Here is a 26,018-nt window from a genome sequence, read left to right as displayed (position 1 = left end):
CTGATGTACTAGGGAACAGCTAATCATCTGATGGTCTCTTACATGTTATTGCATCTCCTGTCAGTCTAGTCTTGTCTAGATTAAATAAACTTGTATCACTCGATCTTTTATCATAGTTCATGTTTTCCTTTCCTTCTTGCTTTTTCCTCTGAATATTCTCTTTCTCTCTGCCTATATCTTACAAATGCTGGAGGTAAAACTGAACACAGTATTTCTCTAGCAGCTCAGCAGCCTAGCTTTATGGTGCTGTTCTGCAAATATCTGAATCAGATTTGCCTTTTCCATAACAGGATCACATTGTCTCCTATTCTAGTTTTGTCCCCCTGTAATGCTGGTTATTCTGCTTCAGGACTTCCGTACTCATGATTTTGCATTTATGCTTTTAATGTTTTGCTCCTAAATGCAAGATTTTTTGCCTTTTTTTTCTTAAATTTCTCTTACTAAGCATACTTTCCCAATTTATTTTGCCTTTAATTTATTGTGTAATCACATATACTATGCTTGTGTGCATAATATATATGAGGTAACATGAGATGGGAATTAAGAGATATAGATAGTGGAAAACATGTAGGTAGAAGTGATACAGCTGAACACTAAGAGTATGCCCGGACATTATGGCTAGCAGTATAGGCCTATAAAAAACTAGCTCACAGATTATAAATCTGGCTTGTTAAAACAGTGTGAGATCTTTACGTGGGCAATGTAAGCCATAGTGTCTACCATGCTTTTTGGGTTATGAAGTGTGTGTTACATACAAACCAAACTTTAATATGACAAAAAATATAAATTATTTTTCTTCACAAATCTCAAAATATGGTCGGTCTCTAACATGTTTGATGACACTAGGAACTGATACATGAGGACAGAGCTGAGGTTCCTTCCTTCCTTGCAAAGTAGTGTTTTGTTCAAGGACTTTTTACCTTCAAGGCAGGACAAGCTCTGATTTGCAATGTCTGCTGTACAGGAATGTAGGGCGTGTTCTTTTTATTGTGATATGAAATCAACAGAAACCTGTTGTGGAATGCAATTTAACATGTATACTGAAAGATCAAATTAAAATTGCGTGTACTGTAGAAGTAATTTTCATCATCCTTGACAAATACACTTTCCAGTAGTAATAAGGAGTCATTTCTATGTTTAATGTTTGATGAACCTCCTGTGAACCTACTGGTATAAGTAAACATTTTTTTAACAACAGCTACCCATTTCTAATACGTAGAGGGAACTTAAAGAGCAGTTCATTCCCTGACACCGAACATTTGCTGTTGTTCCATTTGGTTAAGCTTTTTATAAGTATTCACTTATTTTGAGTAAAATGAGTAATTTAAAAAAAGGTCTGCAAGCATGATGTCCTTTAATTATGGCTGACCACATCCCCTGTCACAGAAGAATGTTCAAGAACTTTTTTCTATTCAGAACAGCTGCGCTTATGTTGACTGTTTATTCCTTATAAACTGCTGTCTGTTGAATAAGAACGAGAGCTTTGTGTACAGAGCAAAAAAAAAAAATTCTTCTGTAAATCATAAATGTAGCAGATGCATGTGTTTCCTGTATTAATTTTGTGTGTGTCTGTAAATGAAGTGATTAATAACCACAGTAACCCCATTTTCAATAGGATTTGAGCAAAAAATCCTTGTACTATATCTATGTGTTCACCACAGTCTGACTGTGGGAATCTCTTTTTGCATTCACGCATTTGTGCTCTGAGGCTCTTACATTACTGCTTGTCCAATTACAATGATATTCCTCCTTTTAAGATGATAATTTCACATTTTAGGCATAATTTAGATTGTTCTGTTGCAAATCCTTCTCCTAACTGAAGTAAAAGCCATTCCACATTTTGACCTACAACAGGTGTGTGTATGGGACTTGCGTAGCGTTAAAGTTTCAGTGAAAGAAGTTAATCTGTGGTGGGATTCTTTCGGTTCTCCCTTTCTGCTGAACTTCAGCTAAATCTTGGAGACAGGGGTCTCTGTACACTAAATATGACTTTAGATCTGAACTGTAAAAAAGAATTTTTTAGAATTTCATTATAGGTACTGAGAAGAGGAATTCCCTTTCTTGCTGTCTTGTAGTATTTGATATATAATTCTTTATAAGGTTTCCCTTCTAGAAAGGAATGGCAGGTGTAAAACAACATTCACCATAGTAGAACATTCTAGAAAATAACATTTACTGGACAAAAATACACCAATTGCAATGCTACAGTACTGTCGATGATGGTAGATGAGCAGAGGAGAAGCTTTAAATGTCCTTAAACACTATGATGAGTAGTTTGCATAATAAGGAATAGTTGACAGGAAGGTGCTAAGGTAGGAAAGACAGAGTTACTACTTAGGAAAATACTTTGTGTTTTCAAAACTCAGCATCCAGGAATCAGCGGCAGGACCGTCTGAGTGTTGACCTGCTGTCCTGAACAGAGGTTTGTCAAGGCAGTAGACTGCTGCTGATGTCCGCTGCAAGTCATTCAACCAAACTTTTAGCAAATATAGTCCTTATAAAGGACACACGTTCCCTCACACATTCAGTGCATTGAAATGATTAATTGCATTTGCTTAGGACAGTTCTATGAATATAAAAAAATATACTATCAGACTTGGAGACGGTAATTTCTTCGACATTGGGTTTTTTGCTTGTTTTAGCACCATACTGCAAGTAAAAGTCACATTGCAGGACTTTCTCCAAACAAAGATTTTATGAGACTGGGGTGAGAGAAATGGTGTTTCAGTAAGTTATTTTGGGACTTCATTTTGCTAATACACAGTCTATTTTCAGTTGTTTTCAGCAGATACTTTGTCTGTATAAGCTCACACACTTCATACTCTTTAAAATGTGGATATAGATACTAGTATTGCCCATAGTCTGAATTAGATTAAATATTTTTATTGAACATTCAAATAATGCAAGAAAGAAAATTATTTACTGGATTATAACTTTTTTAATTTGCAGTTTTATTCCTATTTGCACATGCATGAGGTAAATAAGCATCTAGTTAGTGTTAAATGTATTGCATATGTTTGGTTTGAGAATGTTAACATACAGGTTTTAGAAATCAAAGTATTTTGCAGTTGTTACTAAGATACAGAAGGTAGATTTACTTTTTCTTGTGGCATATATATATATACTTGTATGGAGTAGGAAGAACTTAATGTAAAGTTTGTTTAAAGTTTCACTTAGAGAGATTTATAAGCAAGAAGATAGTGCTCGCTAGGAGTTAAGGTTTTGGAAATCTTTATGGTTTAGGTATTACTCTGCCACAAGTATACTTTATAGGAACCAAAATTCAGGGATTATATACCTTAAATTAATTTGCATAGCTACAGTAATCTGCGGAAAAAAAAACCAAAACCAAAAAAACCCAACAAACAAACCAAAAAACCAAAAACCAGCAACCAACCAACCATCACCACCAACAAAGACAAATTATTTGAGGAAAGAACTCTAGATGAAAACTGAAACACTGATTTCACTATGAAACTTTTTATGCCATGGAGGTAGTATATGCCACAGCTTGTTCTATACTATTAGACCCAATTCATTACAGACTAAGTGTTTGCTTTTAAATGTTCCCTGTTCAACTCAGTGCATCAGGTCATGCTTTCAGAATAAAGCTGTTTGGCCACTGGTTTGAAATATATCTGAGCATGCATTTCTCTGAGTCTTCTATCTAGAATCTTATCATTCAGTACTACAGCCACAAATTCCTATTATAAGAGAATATAGTAAAAACCCATGGCAAAGGTAGAAAGGCATCAAAAGTTGACTCCTCTTGCAGCTAGCAGGCTGAATCTGCAAGTTTTATGGATTCTAGGGATTGCAGTGATTGTAGCTTCATGGTCTGAGACCTCTGCGGTTGCCAGAGATGCTGGAGACACAGCTGTCAAACAGAATTATTTATACCTCTTCTTGCCTTAATTAACTGAAAGAATAAGTCAGTGAATGAAAGTTCTTGTCCAAAAGAACACAAGAATCACTGGATCATTTTACAGAATAACAAATACTTTCAGTAGAGTATAGGAGAGAGAAATTTCCTAATTTTGTAGTGTTTACGAAATCCTGATGAAGTAGTATGCGTTGCTTCAGTGAGACTTGCCAGATGCACTGAAAAAATAAAAAAATCCATGCAACTGCATCCAAGAAAGGTAGTTCTCTGTATGTATCTATTTTCTAAGAATACAAAACTCCACAATTACCATGATGAAGTGTATTGACAATAAGGTCTTCCATACAATACAGTACGGTGAGCAATAGTTTTCTTCTTTTTGCCTTTAAAATCAATTAGTGTGGGTTATTGCTGATACATGAGATCATAAGAAAAAGTTAAATATATTTTCATACATACACACATATATATGTGTGTATACACACATGTAATTATCGGTCACTAATTTATGACAAGAATTAACAAATTTTTGTTGAAAATAGCTTCCAGAGACTATTGCTATTGATAGCATCCTTTGAGATTTTATGAACTTGCTCTAGATATGTGTCATCCTTGTCTTCACAAGAGTGGCGCTCACACCTATGCTGTGTATTTCAAAGGCCGCCAGGGTGCACAGGCTTCAGGCAAAAAGCTGCAATTTGCCAGGAGAAAGCTATGATTAGTGACAACCTGTGCTATTTCTATGCTGCTGATTTCCTTGAGAGCATCTCCCAGTTGTTTCCAGCACAATTAGAATTCCAGGCCTTTTCTGTGAGCTGCATAGAAACTCTGTTTGAGGGAATATTTAAACCTTTTCAAAAAATAGATTTTATCTCAAAACTTTAACCTGAGGAAATGTTAGGCTGTTCCCAACACTACTTTTTTCTTTATGCTTTTATTCACATCTGTGACAGGCAAAGACAGAAAGGAACAAACACATTCACTTTACCTTGTGAGTTTGGCAGTTGCACAAAGGACGGTATTATGTACATTTTAGGAAGTGATGCTCAAAGTGCCATAACAAAAATACCAATGTAGAGTTTGGAAGGCCATCTCTGTCTGGCTGTATGATGTAAACTGGTGCAAGGACATGGATACTAAGAAAATAAGGTCCTTGATAAGAGGCCCTGCATGCATATGAAGAGAGGCTGGACAAGCATTGTAGCACATTGTAAGAACAGAAAAAAATATGGATATAGGAAATAGTGCGCCAAAAGCCCAGTAAGGAAAGAGGGGGCTGTCATCCTGCGTTCTGGATCATATGTGCAGTAGCTGATTAAATTGAGGAGGGCTGGTAGTCCTACCTGTCTGTCATTTGACTGGCAGAAGTTATGTCCCTGAAGTGAGGATAGCTGAATATGATGTTTACTTCAGTGCCACTGGAGCTTAATATACCCCACTACCTGCTTAGCAGCCCTGGAGCTGCTGCCTCTCATGCAACCATCCTCACTCCTGTGACAGTAACCTCAGCTAAAGAAGTACTGCAAAGGATGGGAACTGCACCGGCCTTCCTGGCTTCCATCTCTGTCACATGAAAGTAAACATCCTTGCCTTATTCCCTGGCTTTGGCAGTCTAAATTGATTAACTGCCTTTGCTCCTTCTTTTTTTCGTTCCTTTGCTGGAGGCATAAGAAGCGGATCCTGGAACCTGATTTCTCTGCTTAAGTGGTTGCACAGAGGCCCAACTAGAGATCGTCTCCACTTCCTTCTACGTTCTGCTTGAATAGGACTAACATTTTGCACAGCAGCGGTGGGGGTTAATGTTGCACAGCGAAGATGAGTCTTTACAAGTTACAGACTTTCACAAATGGATTAGCTTTTTTGTACTGCATACATGTGAGCAAGTAAAAGTTTGTGCTTTTTCAGGTAGGTCAGGATATCTAGAGGCTTTTCACGTTATTACTGCATGTACTTATGGGAGCAAAGAAAGAACTATTGTTATGTCAAGAAGCTTCTGTGTCCTCAGGGCAAACTCGGAAGGAGTTGGATTTCTTCTAATGATGCTAATAGAAGGGATACTTGTCATTATAAATGAAGAAAACAGGCTTTCTTTAATATGAGTGTTACAAGAATGTGCATGTACTATTAGCTTCAAGAGCATATCTCTAAATATAAGCAGGACTTGGAGTGTTCTGTATAATAATAAATAATTAAAATAAAATCAGTAAGGATATCTCATTAGAAGAAATATGTTATTTCTTTCAAAGTTACTGATCCTGGTTGGTTCTCAGAGGAGGAGAGATTTCTTTGAGATTTACTTTGTTGTAGAGTCGCTTCTAGTCTGATTAAACCATACCGATGTTTAATAGTTTCTCCAAACTGTGACAACTTATGAATGGGTTTTTACTCAGAAACTGCTTGACAATGTTTCCTTCAAGATGAGAAATGAAAAAAATGGGGATTTCTTTTGTGGGGAGGGAATTATTTTAGACATATTACTCACTACTTTAAGTATCCTCTCATGCCAAGTGTTTGACTCACTTGTTTTTGTTGTTCCGGTCTTAACTCAATGATTGCGTTACTAAACATGAAATTCCTCACTCCTGGCTGTAGCAAACTACTTCTTGCAATTACAAAATTACTTCTAGCCTCTCATTTAACTGGAAGAGAATAGTGTCAGTACCTTGACAGTCCTATCCTATGAGACAGGAGCAAAAGGAAGGCTTTGCTTAGATCATGGTGGTGATTAAGAGCTGATCTTGTGTAGACTGCAGGTGAGTGCTGTTTTGTTCTGAATTATTTATCCCTGGAGCAAGTTCAGTGCAAGGGAAGAACAGATGGATAGTGGCAGACGGGGAAAGTTGATAACATACAGTCTCCTATCCAAGGTTTTACCCTTTATCTATCTAAAATGCTTCTGGATTCTTCAGATAAACCAATAATGACAATCTAATAAAAGTTTTTTGTATTCATTCTCTCAATGTATGAGAATAAGGAATTGCCTTTTCGCTCGTTTTACAGATTTGATAAGGCTGTATTACAAACCTCCATGCTATGAAATTCCTGGTGCCAGAGTGAATCTAACAATGTTTGCGTTAGCGGCCGCTGTGCTTTTGGTTGTGATGGCTTAGCTGTTGGAGGTCTGCGCTGTGAATAAGATTGTGGTTAAAGAAAAAGGAAATGAGAAATATTCTTTTTTAGAAAGAGTACTTCTTGTCTATGATGCAGCCACATACACAGCCATGCTGGCGTAGCAAGGAGATGCTACTGCCGAGTGCTTTACACTATGAAGCTGTGGCCTAAATACTAGGCTCAGGAAGTATGTGTCAGAACAAGAAATTAGTCACAAGTCTTCAAGCTGGGCTATGTACTAAATCATCCTTTAGGTTTGAGCTTCAACTTGGTAATTTCAAATTCCTTTATTGCAGTTTTTGCTCAGATTTACAGCTTCGCTGATGGTTACCTTCTTATTCTACATATAGGAGTGTTCTACCCTTTATTCTTTGAGAATGAAGCTAGATGGAGTAGCTTTGATTCCTTTAATAGGGGACAACTAACATTGTGAACATCCTAAAATGCATTTCACTCCCTGAGTTTCTTCTGGGGTACTGTTGTTACATATAATCTTCAGGGCTGGACAGTTTTGTGAAATTAGTCTTTATATTATTCCCTTCCTTTTTTCCAAGTCCATATCTTAAACTGTTGCCTAAATTTGGTCTGTTTGCCTGTTGTTTATGCTTGTAAACACCTTAGGGGATTTTTATAAGGTATTTGTTTTGATAGAGTGAAGTACACATACAGAAATACAATATAAACGGACCTAATGAAAATTTTGTTTGATCCAACACTAATTGTCATTCTTGGCTGTTCTGCAGAACAGCAGAAGCCCGATGTTTTCTGCTCTGGTTTTCATCCTGAATCATTTTAACTAACAGAAAAGATGCAACTGTTCATCTCTATCTTGCCTTTAAGCATGTTTATTCTTATTAAAGTAAATTGAAATTGTTTCCTGGGCACAAAACCAAAAAACATAGTGTGTTTTATTTACTAGAGGAATCACATTAAAATACAGAACTTGTTGATGTATTTTTCAATTTTTTCTTGACAGAAACTACTCATGCTCAGGCAAAAAAAAATAAAAAAGGTTGTCTCAAGCCTAAAACATGGTATTAATCGAGGATGCGCTATTATGACAGAAAAAGTGTTCACTGTCGATTACATTTTATTGTAGAAAAGCTTGGAAAACATCACCTCCCAGGAAGTGGTCCCCAAGAAGAAAGTTATTTTGGATAGCTGCTATGCCTAAGCAAGTGTTTGCCGTCTTGGGTTATGTGTCCCCTGTCAGATAAAGAGATGCCTGTTATATCCAAGGTTGATTATGTGCTAGCTGACCTGCTAAGCGAGACATGATGCAGTTCTGCGGAGTAAGTTAGATGATGCCAGCTATAGAATAGATGCACAGCTGACAGATAACTACTTCATTGTAAGATTATCTTCATTGTCTCCGTCAACATTGCACAGCAAAACAGCTAGAATTTATTGGTGGTTCTCCTGTGAGGCTTTCACACCACCACTGTGTAGTGAAATCGCATATCTCAGACCTACTGCGCACTGATGGTAGTAGCTTTACTGCACAGAGTAGCTTGGCAACATCAGTTTGTGTCAGGTATGCAGAGGGAGGTAAAGGTTAGAGTAGGAATGTCAAGAGAGATATGATTAAATTCTAGGCACATGGATTTTTATCTGAGATTGTTTAATTGGAATTATAATAGAAGTGATGGACTTGCTATAAAGTGAGGGAAAGCTGCATGTAAGAAGTAGAGCATTTCAGCATTTTGAAGTTGCAACTACGATGCTACATTTCAGAGTTTAGCTGAAGTTTTGTATTTGCTTGCTCTAAAAAGTATGTCCCATCAATGAAGTTGAGTTTTAATATCTTGCATTAAGTTCATTTCTCTTGTTATCTTCTCTGAGAGTAAAACCTTACAGCAGGTGCAAACATTGCCTATAAAACACAAAAAAAACTTTGAGAAAACCAAATGAAATTATAAATTGTATAAAATTCCAAGATATAATTTCAGTTAAAGGAAGGAGTACTGGAATACTGCCCTGGATATTCTGTTCAAAAGGTTTAAATTATAAAATAAGTAGTACCTATTAGCAGGCAAAAGCAAGGTAGAGTATAGAATTATCATTTATATTAAACAATTTATTGAATTGAGATTTCATAAAGGTTATTATGTTATAAATATAAATTACAGCATTTGTAGCTTTATGATATTAATTATCTTAAATCTTTGGTACATTTTAACTATCATTTAAATTGACTAAATTAAGAGATTATTGGGAAAAATATTCTTAATCTTGAGATTTTAACTACTTTATTCTAAAATGTTCATCTTCGAAGTTGTGCAATTTTACTGTTTCAACTACTTTTCTTTATATTTTGGTTTGCCATGAGAATGATTAGAAAGTGATGACAACTTTAATTGTGTTACCGTTAAGCACGATGACTCACCATAACCTCGTAACATTTTAACTCGGGCAAATGCCTACTGAATCCAGAATAACGTAAATCGATGGTTTAGTTCATGTATATATATTGCTAAATGTGCATGTTCTAAGTTGTAAATGTGGAAATAGATTCTAGACCAATGGATTTTCATCTGGAATCCATCTATTTCATTGGCAATGAAAAAACCAAACCAGTAGGAGTGGAAAAAAAAAAAAGTATATTCTTCAGCTGGAAACAAAATAGATTTTTTTTTTCTTCAGGTATTGGTTCTACAATTTGATCCTTATTTTGTTTTCCACCTTAGCAAAAACTTACACCTTTAAACCAGGAAATATGACTGTTAGAATATATCATCGTGGAGAAAAACAGGAAGAAAAATTTTGGAATATTTTTTTTTTGACCCGTCTGAATTATAGTGTCACAGCACTATTTTAAAACTTGCTGAGTAGCATGTTTTGCTAAGAGCAAATATTTAAATTATAGACCAGAATCTGTTGCTTTATTATCATAACCTAATAGATAGATCAACATGTTATTATTTTTAATGTGGGCAGAAGAGGAAAAGAAATATTTTAACTTTTTGAAATCCACATTCATCCAGAATGGGAAGCAATTACCTCACTCATTCTACTGGAAATTATGCCAGATTAGCAAGATGAAAATATGGTAAAATTAATAGTAGCAGCACACTAGATCTATGCTTTGTATTATCTTTGCAAGACTCACAGTTAAAAAGCAACACAAATCATTCTGGTGAATGCATTTCTTGAAGATGGAGAGAAAAAAACCCTTGAAGCAAAAGCTAGGAAAAGCATGCTGGTTACTTCCATTTGCTGTCCTTTCAACCACACATTTAGCTGAAACCAAAAATGCATGTTTAATAGAATTGAGAGCACCGAAAGGAAAATATAATTATTGGTATGAAACACAGCTATCACAGGCATATGTATTTTAGAAAACTGCTGTTTGGTATGTAGTGTTGCGAGGTTTATTTTATTAAGCAGCATGTTAGTTCACTTATTGGAGGAACATTCATTCTTAATGATGTTGTCCTTCATTTTTAATGTTATGTTGTAGGATTGTTGTAGGAAAATTCAGCAAGGGACCTCAGGAGGACTTTACCTTCTGCTCAGGGTAGGGTCAGTTCTGGGGTCAGACCGTTGCTCAGGGCTTTATCCAGTCAGGTATTGAAATCCTCCAATGATGGATGCTGTGCAAGCCTCTCTAGGCAACCTTTTCCAAAACTTGACTGTACTTACAGTGAATCAGTTTTCCCTAAATCTTCTATGGAGTACACTTGAGAGCCATGATGCATGTAGCACTACACATTTAAGTTTGAGATTTCCCGTCCTTCCCATCCCCTAAATGAGCTGTATGTTCAAATCTTTCCTCATCCTTCTTACATGGTCCAGATAAATTGCTCATGTAGTCCTGTGGACATAATGTCTGTAATGCTGTCTGCCTATATAAAAGCCTAAAGGAACTTACGGTAGTGCAGCAGCAGCTTCCTGCTTAGGCTTCCCTTCCTGCCATTTTCTATTCTTTTGAAAATACAAATCAATGCATAATTTTTAAACAGGTTGTAGAGTGCGCAAACGCAGAAGTCTCGCTTTGCTTGAACTGCCTGTGACTGAGTATCCCTGATCCAGTGAGTTTGTCAGTGAGACTTGTGCTGTGGGAAAGTACATAGACTTATTCACTACTCAACATCAGCATTTAAGTACTTTAATATCCTTGGGAACATGTTTTTTTTCTTCTTAAGGGAGAAATAATTATAGTAATGCCAGATGTTGTTACTACTCTGTTCATTATTGTTTAACCAGAAACATAATTCTTGGAACTGTAAGAAACACAACTGGTGCTTTTTTTCATCTATAGATTAGAGTGAGAATATTTGCTATCTTTGTACTAGGGTATGTTCATATTTTACATTGAAAGACAAGAAGACAAAGATTGTGGCTAAGTTTCAGAAGAAAGGCAGCATGTGAAATGTGTGTTTCCTCAGTTTTCTAGATTATTTTTTTTTCTAGTTTTCAGTAATTGCCTGTAATGGGGCCATATTTTCAAATCACTCTTTGTTCAATTTCTAAAATCTTTCCCGTCACTCAGTGAACCTCTTCAAAGAACAGGTATAGTGGAATGCTATCTTCAAGGCTAGGAATGTAAGAAGTGGGAAAACTGTCTAGTGGAAGTTTGTTTAGAATTATCACTGAAGAATAATTAGGTACTTTTTGACTCTTGTCATTTGTCTTATTAGGTAAACTGTACATTAGAAACAAGCTAGCCACTTATAAACTTTCCCAGCTATGTAACATCATAAAATACAGCACTTCATCAAAGCAGATCCATTAACCCTCTGACTGGTACTCTTCTCTTGGCTTTGATTGCAGCACCACACAGAAGCACCTAGCCCATCATTGCTACCCCCATCAACTTTACCGTTAGATGTATTAAACAATGCCGTTGCTGGATTTAGTACTGTGGAAGAGCTTATCCGGTACCTTGAACCAGATCGGTGGCAACTGGATTTGGAAGATTTGTACAGGCCAACGTGGCAACTTCTTGGAAAGGCATATATTCATGGGAGGAAATCAAGAGGTAAATTATTCTTCTGTCTGGCCTTGCAGGTTTCTATGGGTGCATTTTCTTAACAAAGAAACAGTAATTAAGAGCATTCTTCACCTTGAACTTTGGTTTCCAGAAAGGAATATGTTAGAAATACAGCAGAGGTCATTGATCTATTCTCACCATTATATTATCTGAGAAAGGACAATTAGTAAGCTCAAAATTTAAAGGAATTTAGCAAGATAAAGTAACAAAGGGGGAAAAAAATAGAAGCAGACAGGGTAGTTTTCTGTAGGGAACCTGGGAGATCTTTATTTCTACAAAGTAGCAGCGCATCTTGGCTAGGTGACATAATCTAACTTTGCATTGTTTTGTTGTTTTTGTTTTTTGTTTTATGGAGGGAAAAACTTTATTTTTGTTTGGGTAGGTAATTCCTTGCTATATCATGTGAATGATTAGTTTATTTCCTTAGAATTGTTCCAGTCTCTACACCATATTAATGGAAAGTAATTAGCTAAATGTTGCTCTTCCATGATACCTCATGAAATCACTGTGTCACATCCAGTTTGATCATACAGCTGTCAATCAGATGTAAAGTAGATTATATATTTCAAGACTTGTGGAGCTATTTCTTGTTCAACAAGTCATTTTCTTCTATCTACATTTGACTTTCAAGAATTTGCTACTGCATATCATCCAGATGCTGCCCACTATTTCATGTTTATGGATTCCATGTGGATGGATAGCATGCAAGCAATACCTCCTTCCTTGCCCACCATACAGCATGAAAATGAAAACAGATGAGCCTAACTGAATAGACTCCTCTGTTGACAAATGTAAACTAGATCATCATCTGATCAGCAAGATAAGGGAGGAACTAAAACCTTTCATAACTCAAATTTAAGTTTTTGACAGCTAATTCTTGGATCAGAGCCTAAAAATCAACCCTTCTGCCCTTCCTGTACTGCTACAGGTATGCACAAAGCAACTAAATCAAGAGTCAAAGAGGAGGAAATCTCTTTAAAAGCTTTCAGCAATAGACCATGCCTTTCAGATAGTCATTTAACCCTTCCCAATTAGAGAGATTCAGTATTTGCCAAATGTATGCCATAAGCATACAGTAAGTGGGAGAAAAATGAAGTGTAATTTGTGAAACCTTACATAAACTAAAATGCAGGCGTTGATAACATCTATATAGACAAAAGCAACTCCCTGCAAGACATATCTTAGAAAGAAACTATCCGAGTAAATCTTTTAAAGACTTTTAATTAGATGCTGAAATAGATTTTTCCACTGAATAAACATACCATGGCATTGCCACATTTGTCTTTAAGAGACCACCCTCAGACTGTATTACCAAGTGTGTAATGTAATAGCCTGAGGCGGAAAATACGTCCAGTTGAGATGACATAGTATTAACTGTTAGGTCTATTCAATAGATAGGGAAAGCAAACTTTTTTCTTTTTTTTTTTTTCCTTCTTTTTTTAATGTTATTTCTTCTAGTAGCATGTTTGCCATATTTAAAAACCTTTTTAAGAAATGTCTGGGAGAAATGCATGCTCTAACATGTTTGGTTTTTTCAAACTCTTTGATTCTATGATTAGATCAGTTTTATTTTTGCAATATTTCAGTGTAAAAGCTAAATTACTGTCCTGCTTTCATAGACAAACATCAGTTTACATCTAGATTAAATGAAAATGTAATTAAAAGTGTATGTTACTTTATGTAGAGAAGAGTACTGTCCTCTACTCCTACTTAATAATTCATATGAAAAAGACTATATTTAGACACCCTAAATTCCACAGAACTTCTGTGTCTGATGTTTTCTCTGGATAAAATGCTTCCAAAAACTTCTAGCCAGGAAAGACGAAACAGAGGCTTTGATGTCTAAATATAGTCCTAAATTCTTTTATAATATTAAACATACTTAAAATATATTTTTGCTGTGCAAAAAAAATTATCCCATCGCTTCCCACAGAAATCTATGCCTAATCATTAGACCATATTCTAAAGTCTGCTTAAGAAAAGTCATAATCCAACCATAGTCCTTAGTAGATACTTTTCTCATATAGTTATGCAACTTTTTTTTTTTTTTTCCCCCTCATTGTCTTGGGTTTTGTAATAGTCCTGTCACATTGTAGGACCCAGTAAGAAACTTACACTCCCAGGAACATCTCCAAGGTGCTTAGGAATGAAAATCATCCTGCTGCTGTCTGTCCCCAAGCACAGAAGTTAACAGAATTTAATTTGTTTCAGTGACTTGAGAGCAGCATCCACCTAGAAAAATGTTTTGGGAAAGAGGGTTCCCCATGGTACTCGATAGAGTACTTCCCAGAAGATGCCAGACAGTTGCATTGCCAATTGCAGAACACAGTTACATTCAGGCTGGTGTGAACATGGATTACTTCAGTTGTACGTGCCAGTGAAGGCGCGCTTTTGAAATAGACATTGCTGTAGACCTACCTGCATCTACATTTTTTCTCCCTTTTTCTACTTCTCCCCTCATTTTTATTTTAGTGTTTGCCATTCATGCGCTACTGCAGAGCCTTCCATTCTAGCACTGAGTTAGTGCTAGACAAAAGAACTTTGACTGTTGTGTCAAACATGATACATGAGTGGAAGCCAAGTTGAAGGAGTGTTTAAATGTTCACATTATAACAGGTACTGTAGCTCAGTGCACTTGGGAAATCCACATAACCTTTTATTGTGGTTAAGTAAACACTTTTAAGGGAATATATACATTCTCTCATCCAGCTTCATGCCCACAGTGTGTTAAAATAAATTTCGGACAGACAGATACTCTTTGAAAAAATAACAGCTTCATTCACACACTTCAAAGAAGTGATTATATAAGCACTAGATAAATTTGCCTCAGACCTTTTAATGAAATTGAATTACATAAGGTAGGGCAAGGGTTCATTGTGGGGTATAATAGCAATATACCTTAGCACATTGCAAAGCATGGAAACCAAACATGACATTTTTCATCTCACCTGAAGCCCGTTGTAACAGTAAGGCACACTAAAATATATCTGCTAAGAGCTGGCTGTGTCTTCTTCTACAGAACCTTTTTAAAATTTGGGTCTGTAGATCTGGAGGGGTTCAGTTCAAATTCATTCCAATTTTGTGATAAAATGTGTAATACAGTTGCTGCTCATTTTAGTGCATTGCCCTCTTCTCTATGTTGTAACTACAACTCGTACTGGGAAATTGATTCATTCCTTTGCGGCTGCCAGTAGACAGGAGGTAATGGGGATCTCTTTCCCACTGGTTGCTGGGTTTGCTGGAAGAGGCATCAGTGCTCAGCTTCTGTTTTCAATTTCTTATGGTGAAGGGCTGAGCAGCATTTGCATTAGGACGCGTAAGTTTAGCTTCTTGAAATTCACTGTACCAAACATATCAGTCTCTGTAGAAATCTGCCAGTAGAAAGTATTGGCAGAACTAGCATTTCTCTCATTGTATTTTAGGCATTTTATCCTCATTCAGACAGTTCACTTATTATATGTTTGAAAACATAACAGGAGAAAGAAGTACTCCATTCCTATCCACAGTCTTTGATTAATGGAGGTAGACATGTCCACGCTCTAAATGACTCAGCCTAGAGCTATTAACTGATCAGAAGAGCTTAAATCATTTCTAATTTCTCACAGTGAATCTCTCCCCCGGAAGTTTTGTGTCTCTTTTTCCCTTCTTCCTTCTCAGCTTTCTCCAAGGAATGCTCTTGCAGCGTGGGAGGCAGGCTGGTGTCCTATCAGTAACTTTATTGGAGTTCTTACACACTCCTCGCTTTTAAAAATCAGATTGTTTATTTAGGAGCCTATGTTAACCTGATAGTGATGGAATGAAGTGCCCCAGCTTGGTATTCACTGTAAGTGCAAGCAGAGAAAAGGCTTCAGTGTGACCTTTCACAACAATAAACCCTTACTTATGGATGCCAGTATATGGATCTGTTCTGTGAAAGAAATGTTTGAAGAAATGTGAAAGGAAACTGATGCCCAAAGATCTGCTTCTGGGACAGTACTAGTCAGCATTTCTACTTGAGAAATACAGCTTCTAAATTATCTTTATTTTTTTATGTATTTAAATGGAATTGAGAGGTATTATCTTGCCTTGATAGGCTGAAGTTCTCCTTGGTGACTTCTAGAGGCTCTTTACATAGTCAGTAGAGGGGGAAAAAAAGGTATTTCTCTAGAGGGTGATTCAGATCAAGAACGTATTTTAGCTTCATTTTATGGCTTTTTATTTACAAACTGATAGCAATAGCTATAAAGTATTTGTCAAGTAATATCAATGCCCTGGGATATTTTTTTTCCCTAGTTTCTTCTTGATTTAGTTCAAAAACAGTTGGTTTAAAGCTCTTTGCTGCTTTATTCAAGACCTTAATTTCAGTCATCTCAGTAGCCATATTATCATTTTTCTTTTTCTTTTTCCTTTTTTTTTTTTTTTTACCAGATAGAGTACGCTTGTGAATTAGACATTACTCCTGTTCCTCTAATGGTGGTAGGATTGGAGAGAAACAGTTCAGACAAAAGATCCCAGATTGTGATCATTATAGCCTGGCTTTTCTGAAATAAATGAAATTACATTGCTTTTCACCAAAGTAAAAAATGTATTAACTTTCACTAAACCAGTCCCATTTTTTTCAGTCTTAACTGCCTCTTTCAGGCCCTGTTATTTCTTGGTTATACAGCTAAGGTGAACCTGAAAGGAGCTTGGCCTGTTTCAGATCTTTACACGAGCTTGCTGTTCAACCACTGATACAGTGAAACTTTAGTGTAATACAGTGGAAACAGTTTATAGGGAAAACGGTGACACATATTAATATCTTTAACTTGCACTTCAAGTTAGGTGCTTACAAGGAGGAGCTGTATTTTATTTAAGATATACTAAGTGAAAGTGAAACGTAGAGAAGCAACAGAAATTCATTTGTATACTGCTGTAAAAGAGAAGGGGAAAAATGGAGTCTACTAATAGTTATATAGATATACATACTTGTACACTTACTTGTCTATACGGTATTCACTTATGTCATAACTTCTTGAAGTTCTTAGTCCATAGAAGTGAGTTTCTCTTAGCTGTAAATGGTTTGATTCTTTCTTGTACTTACATCGCCGTTGCAAAGAAGCAATAATTGAAATTTTAGCAGGGAAGAAGTTTAAATGTTTTACATGAATTAAAATGTGTTTGGAGGTTTGCAGAATTCTTAATTGCTCTGTGTGTTTCTACAATACAAAATTAATATAGCATAGCAACAGCAGAGCTCAGAGTATGAGCGTGGAGAAAGGGAACTCCATTAGGGTTGATTTGGTAAAACACTTATTGGAACATAGTAGACAAAGCTTGCTTTGTTTAATTTGAACCAACTCTGTCAGAGTTATAAAATATTTGGGGAATATTCCATATTCCATATGTATATTCCATATACAACGATCATTCCATTTAGGTTTCATGGTATTCATATAACTGCAGCATTATACTTGTGTGCTGAACCTCTATCACCTGTACACAAATGAACTTTCCTCAAGGGTTCTGCACGGCTGAAGTTGGTTTAGCACCAATGAAGGTGGATTACGAATCAGAAAAGCACCAGTTTATTTGTCTTTTTGCAGTGGTGGATCTCAACCTCCTAAAGGAGGAGGTGCGGCTGTATAGTTGTACTCCACGCAACTTCTCGGTGTCACTGAGGGAGGAGCTGAAGCGAACTGACACCATCTTCTGGCCATTGTGTCTTCTGGTTAAACGTTGTGGTGGAAACTGTGCCTGTTGTCATCAGAGTTGCAATGAATGCCAATGTGTACCAACAAAAGTCACCAAAAAATACCATGAGGTATGTGCCTTTTTTTTAAATTTGCACGTTTGGAAACACTGAAAGCCAATTAAGGAATTTTTTTTTTTACTACAGGAATTGCCCCAATATTAATATTTTTTAAATGTATGTATTGCACTTATAGTAAATTTTTTTTTACCATTTTTAACAAAGTGTTACATCAAAAAGTAGTATCTTTCCTGTTAAAATATTTTTCTGTGGAACTATTAAGTCATTCCTGAGTAGTATCTCTCCTGTTAAAATATTTTTCTGTGGAACTACTAAGTCATTCCTGAGCTATTTGTTTACTCCTGCAGTTCAGATACATCACAACCACACCTCCTTGTTCAGCTTTCTGTAGTGGTAGGTGTGAACTTTATGAAAGAACACGTATCTGTCCATTCCCATTGTTATAAATCTATAGCCAAAATTATTTATTATGGAATTATCCAATAATTCCATACTATTATACTATTAGCCCTTAAATAAAATTAAGTAGAAATACGAAACTGCAAGACTCTCTTCTTTGATAAAAGCAAGTGTCTGTTCAACATACTTTAATAAATTTTGGAAAGAGCTTGAGGTAAATGCAAAAATAATAATTAGTGGGTGGAATAAATGAAGAAATTCATCTGAGGAAAGCCTGTTTCTTTTAATGGGCTTCCTGTCATCCCGTCTGTTTCCAGTGCAATCTAGTTTATAGTCTAGGTGTGTGGTGAAGCACTTGCTGTTTTCTTGATGCTTGGCTTCTTCTCCTTCAGGTTCTTCAGCTGAAGCCAAGAATCGGTGTCCGGGGACTGCATAAATCATTGACAGATGTACCCTTGGAACACCACGAGGAGTGTGACTGTGTGTGCAAAGGGAATACTGAAGGATAAACATGATTTAATTGTGCTGGTTTCTTTCAAAGCACATTCAATCAATGGCTGATTCTATTATGGGGCTTGTGCATTATCTCCTTCTGTAATCTCAGTTGTTTGCTTTGGGGATCTTCCATCTTCAAGATTTACAGTGAGCTCTAAAAAGAGGAGAAGCCAAACTGGGATTATACGTTGTGTGACAGCTCTGTTTGGAGGCCCAGTGAAAGGATGGGAGAAAGGCATCAATGAGGGATTTAAAATATATGTATTGGTTTTGTCCCCCACAATTTTCTTGACAATACACGGATTTATAATTTAGGAGTAAAAATAAAGTTAGAAGGCTCACATCATGGAGACTTGATCCTGCTGGCTGTCTCATTTCTGCAGCTCCAGTACATCTGGCCTCTGGTTGAAAACACCTGAAATCTTTCTTTCTGTGTTCAACTACTCCTATGTACTCTAAATCGAAGCGTTCTCTGTTGTATAAACTTGAGTTAAAACAGACTGTCTTGTTCTGAATTAAACTTAATTTGTCTAATGCTGGTAGGAAGGACTGGATTTTTCCATATGCTCTAGTAAAGCTCCTGCCTTTTAGAAAGAAGACTGGACAATAACATGAGCTAAGGAAGCAAACATTGAAAAGAACAGTGCCTTTATTCTTACTACTATGGCTGATGATTTATTGTTTGTTTGTTTATTATTTTTTATTGTGTACATTTTTATACTCTCTTTTTGACAATATAACTATTTGCTTTTCTAAACTTGTTAAATATATCTATTTTTACCAAAGGTATTTAATATTCTTTTTTTATTACAACCTAGATCAACTATTTTTTAGTTTTGTAAGACTTTAAAGCCAGATTTATACAGTTGGAGGAACAGAGATGTGGTTATAATGGTAAAGGAGCATGACCTCTTTGCAGGTTTTTGTTACACAGTGAAAAAATACAGTTTTTTACCTGGATGCAGAGTAATAATAAACAGAGATGTGTGGATGAAGGTCTAAGCTTGCCAGCTCCATGACACTGAAAATATGAGAGAGACACGTTACTATAAGTGGTTTCCGAAGCTGAATTTAAAAATTCCTTCTCTCCATTCTGGCATTTGTTCCGGTAGAAAAGAAATAAGCATAGATAGATGCATACTGGCTTGTTTAACTCTTTAATTTCTTTAAAGTAGGATGATCTACAACATAAGAAAAGAAGCCCAGTGGCTTGCAGCCTTCATGATGCATCATGGTTGTGGGAAGGCAGCCTTGTTAATGTTGAAGTGTATGGTTTTCCATTGGCGGTTATAGCTGTTTAAATACTGTTCACTCACAGGATCGTAACACTCTTCAGTACAGTTTGATGAACTACGGTTTTGTTATTCTGTACATTATATTCTTTAACCAATACACTTATCCCACCCTATGCAAATTGAAAAGGAAACGGTAAAGTATTTTGCTTGTAAAATGCTTTAACATTATGCCTAGTTTATTTTTTTTGACTATTGGATTTGCAGATTGTAATGAATCACCAAATAAAGTAATATTGCTAATTTTGGGAGAATAAATGTTTCTGTGTGGTTGCATATTTGTATCTGTTCAATATACAACAACAGGAAAAGTTAGGGGGTGATTTTCTACTTACCATTTTGAAAGTCAGTTATGAAAACAAAATTCTTCTGTTACCAAGATTTCCACTTGCTTTGTTAATTCTGTTTTACTTTAAATCCACAAGAAAAAAAAGGCAAAAGAAGGAATGTGATTGCATTTGTATAAACATACAAATTGTTCAAAATTGTGTGGATGTGAAGCCATCAAATTGAAATAACATCTTCTGTTATTGTTTCCATCATGAAAATGAGTTTTGATGAAAATGTAGAGGGTTTTGCAAGTTGGTATGACTTTCCGGTACTAGTTCTGGAAAATTCTCAGGTGATTTCTAATTCTGTCTTAGCTGGTCTATTTTGCCCCACTCTCAACCTCCTACTGAATAAAAAAAATATCTGGTGTAAATGTGGCATATAATTATCCAGATTGAAAATTAACCCTGTATCAGAATGCAGAATTATGGTCACACAAGAAATCCGATTTACTTGAATTTTCAGTCTTTGACCAGAACAAAGAGTGTTTTTGCAGAGATGATGGGGGGAGAGGGAGGGGTTTACATTAATATTGTCCTTTTTTTGTGGTTTAAAGGCTTTTGAGATAAAAGCATAGCATCATAATCCAGCAGAAGAATTGAAAAAATTAATTCTATTATGGAAATTTCTGCTGTAGGAAATGTGAGAGGTCTCATCCTCTCTGTAGACTCGCTGGTGGAAGAAGGCACGACATGATTTTGGGGTAGGTATTTGGTGGCAGCAGAGGAATGGGGAGTTTCTGGAACCATACAGGGTATGGAGGGTAGGTAACTTTTTCCAAAAGTCACAAGTATTTCTTCTGTTCCCCTTTGGCTTTGGCTCACTTTCTTCCTCGACAGTTTCTTGCACCAGTTTCCTTCCCAATTGCTTGCTATAGACTTGCATCTGAACTCCATATCCCTTTGCTCTTTACACCCCCCTTCACAGTGCTCTCCCTCTTATCCGATCCAAAATCACCATCCCTCCTGTTTGCCGTCCTCTTGCGGCGCATCGTTAAGCTCTTTCCCTCTGCAAAAGCTGGCGGTGTGATGGGACGCACCCATACTGCGCCCTGCCCGTGTGCGTAGGCTTGGGCTGGAGATCCTGCTGAGTTTTCTGTGGTCTTTGCTTCTTTGCTTAAAATGTTTTGAAGATGTCCTTCTGACAACGCAGGGGAGCTAATGTCAGAAGAAAAAATCGTGTTGGTGGCCTCGCCTTGGCGGGAAAGGGTGAAGTGAGGTAAAATGCGTGGGACAAGGCAAAGAAAGGTGAGGGGACGGGGGGGTCTGGGACAGGCCAGGGACACTGAGGGAAAATACATCAGAAAAGGGCAAGAGAGAAATGGTGCTGGTGACCCTGGTCTCCTAATTTGCTGACAGCTCCTAATTTGCTGACAGCTCCCCTGCAGTAGGTAAGGCCTGTAGCTCGCTGAGACCTCCCTCCACGGGGAGGTTTTGCCAGGCCTCAGTGCAGGCCATCCTCCGCAGGTCCTGTGGGGACCGTGTCAGTCAGCAGGAGCGATGGGACACGCACAGCGCTGGGTTTAATTGGGGATGCCTTGACCATTGCTAGTATTTGGTTATTAAACTTTGAAAAATATACTTGATATAAAACTTCAGAATTGCACAGAAGAAATGTACAAATTACAGTAGGTACAGTTATAGCATAAAGGGATTATTGCCTAACTCGACCTCTCCTAATTTGCTTAAAATTCCTCCGTGGAAAAGTTTTTAATTTCTCCCTCTAAAGTTTTTCTTACCCAATAATGAAATTTTTCAGTCAGATGTTTCTGAGGAGCGTTAACTTCTTGCGGCCTCGAGGTGACCTGAGGCTTGTTATACCTACAGTTACACACAGCATGCAGGAAACACTCCTCTGAGGGTTTTGTTTCGTTATTATTATTTATATTCTGTGGTTTCTTAGAAAAAATTGTGGTAAAAACTAACTGGAGATAATAATCATGATTTACTAACAATCAAACAATGGTGCCTTTCACAGTTACAGGTCATCGCAGCTGAATGCCAAGGATGCCGTACGTGTAGAAAAAGATTGACAAAAGTGGGTAGAAAGCCTGTGATTTTCAATATGGAGTAGAAGTTGCAAGCTTTGATCTTACATCTTTGTGGAGATTTTTTTTAAATTGTTGCTGTCATTTTTAAGCCATGAGTTGCTGAACTGCATTAATATAGGCATCAGTGTTTGGGAATAAAGAGGGAAATGACTGTTTCCAATGGGCCTAAGCAGTGGAAACAGTTGAGTGAAATAAAGTAGCTCCTGCAAACAGACAAAATCCAAATAGCGTAGGCTGCATTTTGTAGGTTTTACCATATTACCAATAAATGGCTTCAGCTAAAAGTAATTATTCCCCCCAGAGGAATAGGTGGGGAGCTGCCGACTGATGGTGAGCCTTGTTTTTATGGATTCTGTAGATATTCACATTCCTGGAACCCTCCTGTCAGCCATGGCCAACATGGGAGTGCTGTGGAGCAGCACCAAAACTTTAGTCACCACGGGCGTTAACTGCAGATCTGTTGGCTTTTAAACTCTTTTAAGTTTCCTTGCTCTTTGTCTGCCGGTTGCACAGGCTCACAGCTCCTTTTTAGCAGAAGAGAAGAAAAAAAATTGTGGATGATACAACAGAGTATGCAGAGGGGAAAGACGGTCAGAAGCACAACGCTACCTTATTTAGTAGATACTGCATCAGTTAATGTAAGCTGTTACCCAATTTCCTTTCTAATGGAGGGCTATGTTGAAACTCTTACAAATTTGCAATTCAGATACTAGCTGCTTAAATAGTCTTATTTTGATTGCACCAAAATCTGGAAATAAAAATTGGAAACATTTAGTTTCTGTTCGACTTCTGAAGATATAGAAGTAGTGCTACTGTTAAGTTAAAAGCGCTCTCAGAAAACCTCATGCCGAGATGCTAAAAGAATGATGATTGCAGGATTCTCATTCAAACCAAGCTCTGATGCTAACTAGACCAATTTACTTTTATGATGTGGCTTATGATATGATATGAAAATTAGTTTGAGTAAGTTTGTGCTTTATATTGTTTCTTGCATGGAATGCTTTATCAGACAACTTTCCTTTCAAACTCCTTTCATGCACCTTTTAAACCCAGGGACGGTGTTTTTGCTTGTTTGTCTGCCAAAATCACAGAGTAAAAATATGGCTACTTTTTTCAGCATAAATTGGACAAAGCTTTTCAGAGAAGACAGTTTGCCTGTTGCCTCACTGTAACTCCCCTAGATTGTTGAAAGTAAAAATAAGTTTACAGTTCAGTCATAGGAGAAAGATGACAACTTTTTTGAAAGTGTGATTCAGAGCACATAAGCTAGATTCCTGCTCTGAATCATGCTCTGTGTCAGTCTTCACTGAGCTCGTCTGCCTTCAATGAGTGTAGAGTCAAAATCTGACCCTCCCAATTGAGGCAGCTTTGTGAGCTGCGTGAGGTTAATCAATGGGAATACCGCATTTACAGGCCTATTTTCTGAACAAAATGTCTTTTTCTCAAAGAATAGTCTCAAGAAGTTCTGCAGCTTGCAATGGTTTTTCCATACAGCCAATTCAGTTAGCTTTTCTTTTTCCTAGTGAAGTAAAGACAGAAGTGCCATTTTGACTCAAGCCCATGCTGCCTTCCTCATATTCTGCAGCGCTGAAGACAGATGGTTCTGGTGTCTTTCCTGTTCAGGCTGAGTGACAAACCACATCTCTCTTAGTGAACTTGCTTTTCTCTCATTGTGCAGAATCCTGATAAATTAACAAGGTTGGCAAGAAATATTGTTTATCTTTCTCACTTTTGCCTCCTTCAGTCTTATCTGTGGGGTGTGTCTCGGGATCTCAGACAGCACTTACATGAATCTCATTTAAGAGAGAAGGTCAGTGAAGGCCATGATATTTACAGCTCTTTTTTGAAGAACAGCATCACGCAGTGAACAGTACAATTAGCAACTTAGTGAATCAAAAGATAGTTTAAAAGGCTTTAATTTGTTTAAAATGCTTAATTTAGAGACTGACTAGAAAAAAAAATGTTTAAGCTTTGATTTCATTCTTTTCAAGTTTTTCCACAATTTTAAAGGGCTGCTTTTCACCATCAGTAATTGCTTTTTGTTGTGTATCCTTCTGTCATAACTTGAGTAATTTCCCTTAAAAACAGTAAAATAAACACATAATTCTCTATGTCCTCAGGTATTAAAAGGCTGGACACATCAATTCTTTCTACCTTCAATGGGACATCTCTTTTATTGGGACTAATAAACTCTTCAGCGAGGAAAAGTAGGTGACTTGTCTACCATACAGCATCTTTATGCTTGCATTGCTCCTTAAAGACTTTTGATATAGCTACAATAAGGAAGTGCTAGGCAGAAATTGGCTTTTTGGGGGGCCTTCATGTCATCGTGAAGTACATAGCGTGACTTCATAGTCATATCATGAAGTTTATGTTATTGAAGGGTGTAGGGAATTCAAATGTACAAAATTCCACCACCGTTCTCAAGAAAGGATGTGCCCCACTTGCAAAGCCTCAAATAGAAGTCTGTTTACCTGTGACCAACTTAGCTACTTTTCATGCCTCATGTTGAAGATTTGTTGAAAGACAATGTATATCTGAGCTATACGAAACCTTTTTCATCCAGAGACTTAAAGCAACTAGAGCTCTGATTCATTCAGTAATCCATAACAGCAGTCTCATTCCATGTTATATTGTGTAGCTAAATCTCAGAGCTTAAGCACAAATTTCTGATATAGGAAGAAACAATCACCTCTTGGTGGTGGGAGTAGGGTGTAGGTGTTTTATGGCATCTGGCTCTTTGGGGAGCCGTCTGAGAGATATAATCTGCATGTGGTCCTTGGCCACACTAAGAAAACTGGTTATTGATTATGAAGAATTAAGAGTCTGTGAATAAGAAAACATGCAAAAGGTCTGTATTGCTTTAGACCAGATGCTCATCTAGTTCAGCATTCTTGTCTCTATTCATGGCGGTGGTCAATGTTTATGAAAGGGTACAAGTATGCTATGCTTTCCAAATTCCGCAAATCAGTAGTTTGGGACTTCTTTAGCCAGAGTTTGAATTACAGGCCTTATCATCATCATCATCAGTGGCTGTAAAACACAGCACATTTAAATAACTGAATGTGTCTTCCATATGATGTGATCAGAGAGAGTGGAAATTCAGCACAGGCCCTGCCTAGCAGAGAGATGATTGTCATGTCATAAACTTGGTTTCCTTTGCCACACCTGAGCTTAATGTGTTCAAAAGGGGCAGATTAGCTGTTTCACTACCAAAAAGGCAGGAGGATAATGAAACACAGATGATTTACACAGGAAAAGCAACACACTTGCATGCACTATGCAGTGTTCAATAACAGCAGTGGTGTCATACAGACTATTTACTCACTGGAAGGATAAAAACCAAATCACTAATCGTTCTTTTACAAAGCATTGTTAATGTGCTATATATGCTTTCCTATATATTTCATTATCCCTAAGGCATTAGTCAGGTTGGACAATCTTTTCTCATACATTCGGTATACTCCCCTTTTCTTTCAACAGTTCCAGATAAATTAAAATTTTAGCAGTTTTTTGAAGCTGATTCTGTATTTACTATTTGTAACAATAATTCAAGTATTAAAGGCAAACTTTAAAGTGTAGCCGTCTCTAAACAGAGATGAGTTGCTAACACCTCAAATAAAAGAGGCAAAATTATGGCCTAAATCACAATGGAAAACTGTGGCTGTGAGGAATTCCTTTCAGTCACCTTGGCAATTTTACATTTCCAGATTTTAGCAGTGTGACACGTTAGT

General features: G+C 36.9%; 1 protein-coding gene across 1 annotated transcript in view; it reads left to right on the top strand.

The window, feature by feature from the left end:
* Positions 1-20,162, top strand: part of PDGFC (platelet derived growth factor C) — a 134,861-nt gene extending 114,699 nt beyond the window's left edge. Inside the window, exons 4-6 of the mRNA XM_074589744.1 lie at positions 11,768-11,975; positions 17,552-17,769; positions 18,510-20,162. Coding sequence (XP_074445845.1) covers positions 11,768-11,975; positions 17,552-17,769; positions 18,510-18,626 — 543 coding nt within the window. The 3' untranslated portion in view covers positions 18,627-20,162. The remainder of the gene's footprint in view (positions 1-11,767; positions 11,976-17,551; positions 17,770-18,509) is intronic.
* Positions 20,163-26,018: the final 5,856 nt, after the last annotated feature.

This window comes from Larus michahellis, chromosome 5 (genome assembly GCF_964199755.1).
Source record: "Larus michahellis chromosome 5, bLarMic1.1, whole genome shotgun sequence".
Taxonomy (NCBI): Eukaryota; Metazoa; Chordata; class Aves; order Charadriiformes; family Laridae; genus Larus; species Larus michahellis.
The sequence above is the reverse complement of the archived record's forward strand: the minus strand, read 5'-3'. Positions and strand labels throughout refer to the sequence as shown.